The 12477-nt window shown below is 48.8% G+C and overlaps 2 protein-coding genes across 2 annotated transcripts, besides 7 other annotated features; both read right to left on the bottom strand.

Annotated features, from left to right (window-relative positions):
• Positions 1-530: 530 nt before the first annotated feature.
• Positions 531-2819, bottom strand: ACLA_089980 (ESCRT-0 subunit protein HSE1; the record flags this gene model as incomplete). Its single annotated transcript, XM_001272730.1, has 8 exons — positions 531-1297; positions 1349-1960; positions 2020-2140; positions 2197-2295; positions 2368-2443; positions 2521-2555; positions 2640-2689; positions 2780-2819. 8 exons carry the CDS (start codon positions 2817-2819, stop codon positions 531-533), a joined length of 1800 nt encoding a protein of 599 aa, XP_001272731.1.
• Positions 992-1011: a microsatellite.
• A 1369-nt stretch (positions 2820-4188) lies between the features above and the next one.
• Positions 4189-6843, bottom strand: pakA (mitogen-activated protein kinase kinase kinase kinase STE20; the record flags this gene model as incomplete). The annotated part of the gene is made up of 4 exons (XM_001272729.1): positions 4189-4293; positions 4358-4692; positions 4745-4844; positions 4900-6843. 4 exons carry the CDS (start codon positions 6841-6843, stop codon positions 4189-4191), a joined length of 2484 nt encoding a protein of 827 aa, XP_001272730.1.
• Positions 5410-5436: a microsatellite.
• Positions 6844-7119: 276 nt separating the features above from the next.
• Positions 7120-7153: a microsatellite.
• Positions 7154-9028: 1875 nt separating this feature from the next.
• Positions 9029-9063: a microsatellite.
• Positions 9030-9063: a microsatellite.
• A 70-nt stretch (positions 9064-9133) lies between these two features.
• Positions 9134-9181: a microsatellite.
• Positions 9182-10015: 834 nt separating this feature from the next.
• Positions 10016-10041: a microsatellite.
• Between the last annotated feature and the right edge of the window lie 2436 nt (positions 10042-12477).

Below are 12477 nucleotides of genomic sequence, written 5' to 3'. Positions count from 1 at the left end.
GGGATAGTAGGTGTCAATTGCAAAGCACCAGTTTTATTGATACGCCATCTTGATAGAGTGAATGGAAGAGGATGAGGGAATGTATACTTAATAGCGTCTTAGGCATCTATGTCAATGAAAGGGCAACAAATACATGATGATGTGCGGATATGGTATCACGTGAAAAAGCTTCAGGTTGTAGAGAATCCCGATTCGGGTTAGTGCTCTACCAACGGTTTTCTCAAGGCTGAGTCTGATCCTGAGAATTCAGGCACCTGCAATATATGAGGTGGAGGTGCGTACTCAAAGGGTTGTATTTGACTAGAAGGTACATCAAAATTGATAATACGGGCAATATAACTTCATCAACACCCTTTACTAGATACAGGACAAGGATGTCACTCAAAGTTTGGCCAACATCAAGATATTACCAACAGAATCATGCAACGCAGAGATTTGTCGAAGCGTTTCAATCAAGTACAATGGATGGTGAAGCTGAGGGGGCAGATTAAGATACGCATTGCATTGACCATCAACAGCCAGAACCACCTTCAGCGGTAGAAAGAAGCAGGATTTGAACTGGCGCTAGCTTGTGATGGGTTGTACGCTTGGTACTCGCCTGCGCTGGGCGCGCCTGGTGTCAAAGATGGATACGGCGAAGGTTTTGACGCGCCACCGGGAACCGGAGGAGGCTGATGGGAAGGAGGCGCTTGATGGCCGGCTGGTCCTGTGGGGTAAGGGAGCTGTGATTGCTGGGGCTGGGGAGGAAAGTTGGCGGTCGGAGGGTTAGTTGTATCCTCAGGAGAATAGTTTGAAGGCGAATACTCTTGTTGTTGCTGCTGGAGCTGCTGGTGGACACCGGGTGGGGCTGATGCCCCTGGGGGATACTGGAACCGTTGATTTGCGGGGGGATATTCGACAGGGGAATCATAGACCGAGGTACCTAGTTCTTGTGGGTTGTCATAGGTGGATTCCGGACGATGGTGCATAGGCTGAAAAGATTCTGCTGGTGGCTGCTGCTGCTGCTGCTGCATGGTCGGACCAGCAGGAGGAGTGCGACCGCGCGGATCAGGCGATTGAGAGGTGGGAGGGTACATGTGTGTCTGATCCTGCGGGCGTGGGCTGAAGTATCTTTGAGGATCGGGCTGCGGTGCACCTTGTGGGTATCCATGAGGCCCTGTCGGTGCAGGATATCCATAAGGGGGCTGGCCCGGTCGGGCATACTGCGGCTGTGGGGGATGCGACATGGATGCTTCCAAGAGAGATTCATAATCTCGCCTAGCTTTAATGAACTTTTCGTTGAGTTGTGTGAACTCATCTAGACATAAATGAGCAAGGGTAATCCGAAAAAAGATTGGGGGTAGCATACCTTTCTTCTGGGAGTACTTCCCAATGAGCTCAATCAGCTTAGGCCTAATGGCCAGAGTCGAATGATAGAGCGCTGTTATCTCCTCGTTATCCTGCACATTCAATTCTGAGCTGCGTGTACTCAGAAGCGTCAGAAGCTTCTCGACGTTTTTGATCTGACCAAAGACATCTGCCTCCATCTGGGCTTCTCGCTGCAACTCTTCCACCGTCGGATCCGGCAGTTTCTCTACGTAGTTGAGGGGGAAAATTCCAGTTTGTCCTCGCAGCGAACCCTTCCACCAATCCTTGTACACAGACTCGAGCACAGCAATGATGTCTCCCTTGCGGAATTGGAGTTCACCGGGCTCGGAGGGCTGGAAGTCAAATAGTGCTCGGACCCGGGAAACGGTAGCAGCGGAAGTACCTGACGGCACCGCCTGCGGTGCAGCTGCTTGTGTCTGGCTAACTGGGGCGGACGCAGGTGCACTGGATTCTGCTTGTGGTGCAGGGCCCGCGTCAGACTTTTCTCTTATCGAGAGAGCCAATGCCATCTGCAATTCCTCTTCTTCCTTCTGCCGATCCGCCTGGGTGATTTCCTTCTTGACGGGTTTCGATGGGGGCTGGAGATTGGGATCTAAACGACAGGTTTCAGTCTTTGCTCTGGAAGCCGGTGACGCCGATGTCATGGCTTACTCTGGGTCTTCAATTTCATATAGGCCTGCTCCATGATTCCGAAGTCCGGGTTACTGGAAAACATGCGAGTCCAGTCATGCATACGCTCCAGGATCTTCGATTTGACCTGCTGATGGGTATTCTAGAAGAGTTCGCATCAGCATAAATCCCACTCAAACAGCACCATATGGCTCTCACCCGATCATTTGCTAATCGAAGAAGGGCATCTGTAAAGCTTCTCGACGCAAGTTCTCGATGAATCTTCGGGCCGCAATTCTGCGCCAACGCATTCGCCAGCTATACAAACGACCCCGAAGTTAGAACATAGGTCGCAACCCTTCGTGTGTTCGCGGGGGTCAGCGCGCAAACCTCCAGAGTATACAACTGCACATTGGCATTCCGGTGCGCCAGTCTTTTGATCATCGCAGCCACCGCATCTTTGGCACTAGAATAACGATATGATCTTAGCCATCGACTTGTCCCTTTCATCTCGTGCAAAGCAACGCCATGGGGCGGTCTTACCCTGACTCCTCAGCAGCAACCTTATCGCAAACATCCTATTCGCCCCCGTAATACCAGCATTAGCTCAGTCTTCTCGACAAGCACGCAGGTTCAAAAACTGATGGAGGCTGTTGGCATACGAGGATATATTCCCAATTCTCCGAAGTCAGGTTCTCGTCCGTCGCCTTGGCTGCCCAAGTAACAGCCCGTTAGTCGATCATCCAGGACACCAGACAACACAGACCCAACATTATTCAGCTTAGGGGGCAAGTAAACTAACCGACTGCATCGTCGAAGGCGTTCTGTTGCGCGCGAAACATATTTCCTGCCGTTGGTCCGTTACCCAGCGCAGGCAGAACAATTGAGAGTGTCGAAGATGGAAACTAGTCCTCCGCAGCCGATCAGAATAGCAATCCACCAAACGGTCGCAGAGATCGAAATATGGTTGCAATGTATTCAGACGTCGAAATAAAACAATCCTTGTAGTCTAATTAAAGCCGCAATCGTCCAGTGAACCCCGCTCAATCTGTGTGAGTCGCGAAGTAGCTATGTGAGATAGTACTCCGGGGGGAGGGGGTTGTTAATGACCGCTAATCCTGAGAGTGTGGGGGTAGCCGATTCGGTCGCGGGTTTAGAAGGTCTGTTTGACTTGAGTCAGAAATGGTGCGACGGTAGTTGATGGGAAATACAGAATGCGAGTATAGGTAAGTTGAACTTTCACCAGAGCAGAAACACCAGGTAAAAGAGAGTGAACAGTGATCAGGACGATCGGGTAAAGGCTGCAACTTTGATGCGAAACAGGTGATGACGGTCCGCAGGGCAGTGCCTGTGAAGCTGACTTGGATCTCCACCCTGAGTAAGCAGACAGCTTCCAGATATGACGATGCCTAAACACTCTTCTATAGAGTAAAGAGCCCTTGTAGATAGGTACAGTGGATAGCTGTTGATTGTATTGAAGATGATTTCATGAGCATTCACAATTAGTGTATTTTTGAATATACTCCGTATCTCTCAAAATTAAGGATTATATACATGAGCACCACCATCATCAAGATCGCCACCCTTTGGCGGTCACCTATCAACTGCTCAGATCCAATAGGCATGTTCACTAAGATAGCGCCTCAATTGGAAATCAATAGAGGATAGTACACGGTGGCCAGCATATTCTCCTGCATCAGAATCATGAACGAAGAATTTGTACACTCTTTTTTCTTTGCTTGGCCCACCATTTGATTGTGTTAGAATAGCTCCTCGTAGAAAACCAGAGGAGATGCAAGGAAATAGACATCCATAGTCATCCTACATAGATCGAAGCATGGTATAAAAGTATCAGAACAAGAAAAAATCATTGCTCAGGGATTAAATATTCCGAGCATAAGCAAGCATCTCGATGGTCTAACAGACCTAGGTCGAGGTCAAAGAGAAAAGCAAGACCGGGGGAATAGACGTGGGAAGGCGGGAAGAGGGGTGACGGACGGACATGAAAAACGAAATGCAGTCAAGTCATTGCCATCTATGACATCCAAGCTCAGAAGGAATGTGGACGAAAGGCCATGAGAACAGTCTGCCATTATGCAGTACCAGCATATCATAATGCAACAAAACAGGGAAACATCAGGAGCAATGGGTATCTAGGGAGAGGAGACAAAGACATCGACACATATGGAAAGATATTTAAATGGGAAGAAATCAAGGGCCCCCCTTCTGAGCCTTTTCTTGAGCTCTGCTCATCCGCGCAGCTTTCACAAGCGGAGATAGGTGGGACAGTGGGGCGCAAAGGGACATGAATGGATGCTAAATTGTCAGGTTAGTTGGGGTTCTCAAAAGTGACAGTCTGATGGGCCTAGAAGAAACTTACCATCAGCAAGTCATGAGCTGACGCTCTCTTCTCAGGATCGACCTTGAGGGCGAGGTGCAAGAAATCGCGGAAAATTGGCGACAGATTGTGCTCGTCTTTGATGGTGGGAGTGCCGTTGGTAGCAATCAGGTACAGAGCCCGTAGTGGAGATTCCGTCAGATACGGGGGCTCGCCTTCAATCATTTCAATGGCCATGATTCCCAAACTCCAGATGTCGACCTTCCGGCCGTACTCCTTTCTTGTAACGACCTCAGGTGCCATCCAGTATGGGGTGCCAACCATGGTATTGCGTTTGTTGTGCGAGTCATTTATCTGGGCGCAGAAACCAAAATCGGCTATGCATTGTTAGCAGGGGATATAGCAGGAGAAAAGGGTAAGTCGACGTACTTAATTTGATGTTGCCATCCAATGAGAGCAGGATATTGTCTGATTTGATATCACGGTGGATAACACCCTTGGAATGAAGGTGTTGCAGTCCGCTCAGAGTCTAGAAATCGGATTAGAGTCACGTCACAGGCCTCGGGCATCATTGCGTAGCTTACCTCTCTGCACACAGCGGCAATCTGGCCCTCGGTCATGATGTTGAAAGTGACAACATCAGTGAGACTCCCACCCTCCATGTATTCCATTACCACCCACAGATCCAAACCATGAAGATAGCTATCGAGGAAGTTCACGATATTCTTGTGCTTACTATCCTTCATTACGAGAATCTCATTAATGATCAAATCCTTCTTCGGTTGCAAGTCCAGGTTCATTTGCTTGATAGCAACACAGTTGTTTGTTCCGTGTTGATACGCGGTGTACACACCGCCAGATGCTCCTTGGCCGATCTTATTGAGGTTGTAGTAGATCTTTGTAGGATCACCCGGAGTGCAGATGGCAAGTAAGCGTGCCCTGACATCCATGGCGTTACTCTGACGAGCACGTTGTCGAGGACGAGCCGCGGGGACGGCTTGTGCCTTTTGAGGGACCGGATATGCGGTTGTGGGATCCGCGGCATGCTGCAAATTTCCAGGCTGGGTGGCCTGCTTGGGTTCCGTAGCTCGTGCCTGCTGCTGCTGCTGCTGTTGCTGCTGGCGCTGGCTTCGGCTACGCTCCAGCTGCTTTTGAACAAGTGCTTGTTGAGCTGCTGCCATTGCTTGCTCCTGTTGTTGCTGATACTGGACTGATGAAGGAATCGGGTTTGGTTGCGGCCAATGTGGCTGCCCACCACTGGTCTTGGAGTTCGACCTACTGAGCTGCGGGTCTGCTGGTAAAATTTCCGTCTCCGGGATCGAGGGAGTGACAAATTGATTCGTATAGACCTCCTGGGGAGGTGACCGTGTGACCGGAGGCTGCGGCGCCGCCCGAGCGGGTGTCATACCAACTGGTGTGGGAGGCTTCGGGGGCGCTCTGTTGGGGACAAGACCACCAATTGGCGGTGACATCGTCGGAGTGGCTGTTGGGGCACTCCGCGGGATGGGGGGAGGTGCACGCGGGTTTTCGAAACTACCTTCGTGATTCTGTGGGAATCGAGGACTCGTGGGAGGGGAGGATCGCTGGGGCGTCGGGGTATTTGCGGCTGGCTGATGGTGTGGATAAGCGTGGTCGAACTTATGCCATACCTCATCATCTCCACGAGCATTCTTCTCGTAGAACCGCATGATATCAACCATTGTCTGGGGGTGTTCCTCCTGCTCCTTTTTCGAGATGCCGTTTTCTTGCAACAGCCGCTGCCACTCCTTTGGCAAGCCGGTGAACTGGCCGGTCTGATTATCGTAACCGACATGGGTTACATGGACGGGATTCTCTGGGGCGGAGATCTTGATACCCCGCGGTGATCCTAACATGCTGTTGACAAAGCTGGAGAAGCTGCTCTTCTTACTGCGTGTTGCGGATACCTTCGGTCCATTTGCCTCGTCCGAGTACCTTTTTGTGGTGGTCGACTGGTCATGGTCGGACCTTTGGGTAAAGGCATCCATCCGGTTCTGTAGAGCGGTGAAACTGGCCGACTGCCGGAGTCCGCGAGAGTCAGGGCTGGTGTGATAGGAACGTAGTGTCGGAGGTTTGGCGGGGACGACCTTGTCAGATTCTGCGGTGTTCTCTTCTAATGCACTGAGCATACCCCGCGAATCAAACGGGGAGTTTGTCAATTCATCTGAGCTCGGGTCGGTGGTGAATGAAAACCTTCCAGGACGGGACTTGGCAGAGCTGTAGGAGGTGGGGAAGTAGTTGGATTCACCGCCAGCAAGCACAGGGGACGGACCCCCACTGTGCTGCTCGAGAGAGGACGAGGAGGAGCCGTATGCGTTGGATCTCGTACGGGAATGTTCTCGACTTCCGCTGGCAGAGGAACGCGGATAGACAGGCGCCGAGGGGTGTCGTTTGAGTGACGTGTTGCTCTGCTGGCTTCTGAGGATGCGGGAGGAGAAGCTTGGGGGATCTTTGTGAAGCTTGCTAGACGTCCGTCTGAATTTTAGGGAAGAAAAAGTGTCGTGGCTCATGGCGTACAAGTTATCGGGGTATGAGGAGGGAGGTTCGACAGGTTGGTGGGTATAAGTGACAATGGTTGGTGCGATGGGAAGGTTAGGTTATGCTTCGAATGGCTCAATTGGGGGGTGGAAGAAGGTGGGGGAAAGCCACCAGGTGAGGCGGTGCTCCTGGCTATCCCAACCGTATCTCTTAGTTGAACTGAAGAATGGATGAGGATGATATCTGTAAGAAAGGACGGGGGGAAGAAGAGGTATCGTGACGTTCGATGATGGATGATGGACGGGGCTTCTTTTTTTCTTTTTTTCTTTTTTTCTTCTTTTTTTCGGGCGAAATAAGACGGGAAAAAAAATAGAAATTAAAAAAAGAGAACCGGAAAATGTCGTTGTTACTTGCACAAGTCGAACAAATCGCGGGACGGAGGGAAAATCCAGACAGACGGACACAGCGAGAGGATAGGATGACAAGACGCGAGAGAGGAAAGCGGCCGCGGAATTACCGTAAGTTGTCAGCAGCAGAACCAGCGGTTAAGCACGTGGAGAACCGGTGGATAAGTCACAATTCAAAGTCCAGCATAAGATTATAGTCGCAAAGAAACGACGGACAGGCGGTGACTTTGGGAGGCTAGTTTGGTAGATAGATAGATACTAGACAGTTGACGACTTTTGACTTTTTTTTTTTTTTTGACAGAGGATGGCAGGAAGCAGATGATACGGTATGGGAAGGTGATATGGGAAAAAGCAATTCGAGTGTGAGAGAGAATAAAAACCAGCAGGTTGCAGGAGGAATCAATGCATCGACCCAACAGCTCAGCACACCGATCTGCAAGTTAGATGGGTACAAAGGGGGGGGGAAAGTTTGGGAGAAGGACAGAGGGGGGAATGGGGAGATTAGGGGAGGAAAAGAGAGAGAGAGAGAGTGTGTGTGTGTGTGTGTGGGAACAGAAGGGAAGAATCAATCCAACGAAGATGCTGTGACAGGGGATAGACTGAGGGAGCGATGATACGGAGCAGTTCCAGCCAGATGATGGATGACCTGTGTGTATCGAGGTCTAACGGACCGACTAACAGGGATAGGAATTACTGTAGGAATAATGAACTATCTACTCCGTACGGAGTACTAGATAGACGACTAAACGGAGAATTATTATGATGATTGAGTTAGATTGGCGATTTGATTACCAGGAAGAGAAGACTGGAGCAAGTCGGCGTCACAGCAAGCCAACAGTCCATGGATAAGACTTCTGCCATCCCTTAACTAGGTACTAACTAACTAGTTATGTCCAGCAGTAGTATCTAATTAAACATAAGGTTATATTTTGATAGCAATGACAATAATGATCTGTTTCATGAGATCCTTCATTCTTTCCTGCGATCCTTAGGTATCTCTATCTCTATGGGGGATGGCATAGTGGGGGGAGAAATCCGATCGACTTATTAGCTATATCCAGCTGCTATTAAAGGTTCAATTTCCTTCTCACATAAGGAAGTACCTTACCAAGTGACTGGTCCTGGATGTGATGACGATGATGGAGATTGCAATCCGAAGCCGTTGTCAGCCACATCCTTCACTTGTCGAAGGAGACGGGAACACTTGGCTCAATGGTCAATATCTTCTCACTAATTCATTATCTCTCTTTATCTTCTCCAGAAGTAGACATTACTGCAACAGTCATATTAATATTATTAGATACTCTCTGGAGTACCGTAAGCCATGGTCATTCCACATGTACTTTTGTTCCCACCATTTAAAAGGGGGTTGCTGCTGGACATCAGATTCAGATTGCTGATATCACCCTTAGACGGGGTGATGTCCCATTCTTCTTGCCTGAAAAGGACGTTTGGTTGGAGGGCTGGGCATAAAAGCCACCAGAGGTCTGCTACCCCACCTTCTGGCCAGAAAGGACGGGATAATCAAAGAAGACTCCAGTCTCAACCGTCAAGACTCAAGGAATCAATCTCCTCTGTGATAAATGCTGCTTGTTCCTAAATAAAAAAAAAAAAAAAAATGGCAAGAGAACTCTGCTATTCACAATGGAAAGTCAAGTACCTCAAGTAAGGGTCCCAGTATTGACCCTGCTTAACGAGATTTGGCGTCATATCTGGGGGCAGGAGACATGGCTCTCTCTCAAGGACAGGACACAATAGAATTCTTCCAGAATCATGGGAGAGGAACTTTATTTTGATTCCAAATCATACCAATAATAATTATAATAATATATAATAATAATAATACAACATAATATGAACTAATTCATAGCTAAGAGGTATCAGGTTAGGCTTGATGATGGGGATGAGGAATTCCTTGTTATCATCATCATTATTATTATTATTATTATTGTTGTTGTTGTTAATCTTCTGACCATCCGAAACAGACGATGTCGTCGGCGGCGCCACTCACTCCTAAGCAATTACAATTTGATTCACGATTTTGACGGATATCGGAAGGCTACTCCATAGTCCGTAGTCTACAAAGTACTATCCAGTCGAATTCGGGTCTCGGACTGCTTCCTCAAGTGTAAACGCTGATCAACTGGTTAGTATCATATCAAACAAGCAAAATATCAGAAACACCCCCCCCCCAAGCGATAGATATCTACTATCTCTCTATCTACCGACTACCAGCTATGAAACAGCCACCTTCTTCAATCTCTGAATGTTTTCCCTCCACTGTACAATCAAACTTCGTCAGAATTCAAACCATCCTGTAAAACGTAATCTCAGGTGCTCAGACCTCTTTGCGCCGCCGTCCATCAACCGTTCCTCTTCCCTTTTATGTGCGAGGGCGTCTCTGGTAGTCTGGTGGCTCTTCTTGATCGAGGCAGGTAAGCAGTCAAATAATGGACAGCCTCGCACACAGCCTTACATCCTGCAGGTACACTACTGTTTTGAATCGTCCGGGTGTGGAAGAACACTTTCCCTCCCCCCTGCACTTATTTGCTTGTGGTGGATTGTAGGTCACACTTACACATGTGTTTCGTTCAAATTCGTCCTTCTCTGCAGCAGAGTCAGCTCGACACCTCGGATCATCCTTGTCCGCAGCAGCTGTGACATATCATCACTCCAGTGAGGGGTGATGCTACCCAATCCTCCGTATTGCCGGGGTACTTTGTGCATCACAAATTTCCCAAGGCGGATGTATTGCGACTATCTAACGCCTCATCCTTGCATTCGCTTTTCTCTCAGGCTCTCTCCCTCTCTCTCTCTCTCTCTTCGCTCCACGGGGCATCAATTACGCTAATTCCAGCATCGATATTGTGCAATCGATATTTCCCACCGCCTTGGATTGATGCTGACCATCCCACATCATGCAACCAAGCCTATCCGCCAGGTTGTAGAAGAATCCAGGACATACTTACATCTGTGCAGGTACTAGGACAAACGGTCGCGACCACTGGCTCAATTCGCTGTGAAGGCAACAGCCCGCTGGCTGTCAGACCTTGGACATAAGGGACTAGACTGTCGCTCAAAACCCGACGGCCAGTTATTGGTTGATATGTCACTTTTGTGTCAGTTATCGGTACCCAGCGCCCAAATGCTGTGATATCTCTCGATTCGATCAGAGTTTTCTCGGCAAGCAGGGACCGATAAATGGTGGAAGATTCTCGTCAAGCGGTGCAGGCGCCCCAAGCCAATATTAAGCATCTTCACTGTATGTCCCTATCTTATGGGGAGCCATCCGTTTATTATTTTGCCTGCTATTCAAGGATCATTGAATCTTCAAATTCCAGCTGAGACTGATTACTGCATTCTCGGCTGCTATGAGTTGATGGCCGCGTACCAATCTCTTGACATCGATCGATCCATGCCGACAGGAAGTCAGAAAGACTCGCTGCGAGTGTATAATGAGATTGATCATCCCATGGCTCCCATTTCAAATCGATTGCGATGATACCAGAAAGGAAGTTATCCTGAGGTCTTCCTACTTGCTACGGAGCTGCTATTGGGGAGCAGGCTGCAGCCACCCCAGATTGCCCCTATTCCCACAACTCAGAATTGACTGTTCCTACCATAGTGGCAATGGTCATCTCACACTACGTGATATTCTTGGCCATATTAGATGAAGAGAACTCATTTTGACTACTAGCCCCTATGCACCCAGTTGCTGGCAATCGATCCTAAAGTGGTATACCGACTGGAAATAATGCTATCGAAGCACTTTCGAACAGGCATATCCAGTGCATTCACTATCAGATCAGGAGTGCCTCGGATTTTAGGAGCTCATGAGCCCTGTTGCGGACTGTCTTCTGGGCCACAGTTGAGGTCAACTTCTGATAAAACTATATATATCTCATTTCCTTAAGTTTTCGCCGGGCGAGCGTCTATCGAGACTATCTGCGGCCCGAGGCAGTAATCTCTTCGTTTGCCTACACAAAACTGACTGCGAATGGACCCTCTCGCATTAGTATACCACCGGCGGCATTGAGTCGATACAGTTGGTCATTCTATCCTAGGTTCGTATGAAATCGAGGGCTGAGCAAGGCATGCTGGGCGTTCAAGGCTTTCTTCGGCAATTTCACCACAGACCCAAGATTGGTTTTATGCCATCTCCAATGATCTAAAGAAAGTAGGGTGATCCTTAGTCAAGCGAGTGCTTGCTATGCGAGCACTCGATAGGGCATCAAGACCGATTTCTCCATATCCTGGTTCATGGTCCTGGAAAGCCAGCAGGCTTGGCTTAGAAGGGGGGGGGGAATCATTCATGGTACATTCAAGAGATGGATTACAGAAATTCTTGAGAGTGGTCGGGTGTGTATGTAGAGAGGAGAACACTGTGTTCTGTTTCATCTCCAGGGCTGACAGTTCCCTCAGCCTTTTAAGCTTCTGGGCCGCCCCGGGCCTTGCTTACTCTCAAATACCATCTTTCAAGAAGGCTTCAAGCCCTTACGCATTTCTAAATGCTCGCGAGCTTGCTCAGACATTTGGATTGGTAGGCTTGGCCTAAGACTTTCAAGTCCTACCTTGAAGGAGTAACTGTACTGATACAAGCACTAAGTAGTATTTCGCCTCATCCTTACCATAAAGGGGGATTGTCATCCTTTCGAGATGAGGACCGCGATCTAGGAGCAAGGAGCCTCAGATGGTGCTCATCACTCTAATGAACTTCTATACACTCAGGTATGTGATCGCAACAATGTCCTCGAGTGCAGAATCTCGTGCGAGATCAATGTCGCGTGAGGAAGTAAGGAAACTCGCCTCACTTGGTGGCGGACACAGACTGAAAGTCAGGGATTGACATTGGGATACTCTAGATAGACTATGCAATATAAATATAGATCGAGTATCACTATCGAGATCGAGGGTCGATTGTTGATCTCAACGGCTGTCAATCAATCAGCGGAGACGCCGGAGAGTTGTTATATAAACTCCACTGCCCCGTTCCCCATCCTCCATTCAACCATGTTTCTTCGCATCATAATCTCAGCCTGCCGTCGGCAAACAGCTTGAGCAGCGAAACATGATATTATATCTAGACCTACATTTAGCTACACGTCGGATTCCAGACCATGTTATATGCATCTAGCTTTTATCTTACACTTTTCCTTCATAGCATTTGCCTATGTTCTTGGCAGGAGTATCGACCTACCGAGTAGTAGATAACTAACTACTTAGACTTCTTTGGGGGGGGGGGGGGGTGTGAGAGCCTCA

The sequence above is a fragment of the Aspergillus clavatus genome, genomic scaffold (genome assembly GCF_000002715.2).
Source record: "Aspergillus clavatus NRRL 1 1099423829798 genomic scaffold, whole genome shotgun sequence".
In the NCBI taxonomy this organism is placed as follows: domain Eukaryota; kingdom Fungi; phylum Ascomycota; class Eurotiomycetes; order Eurotiales; family Aspergillaceae; genus Aspergillus; species Aspergillus clavatus.
Note: the sequence above shows the minus strand (reverse complement) of the source record. Positions and strands in the feature narration are given on the sequence as shown.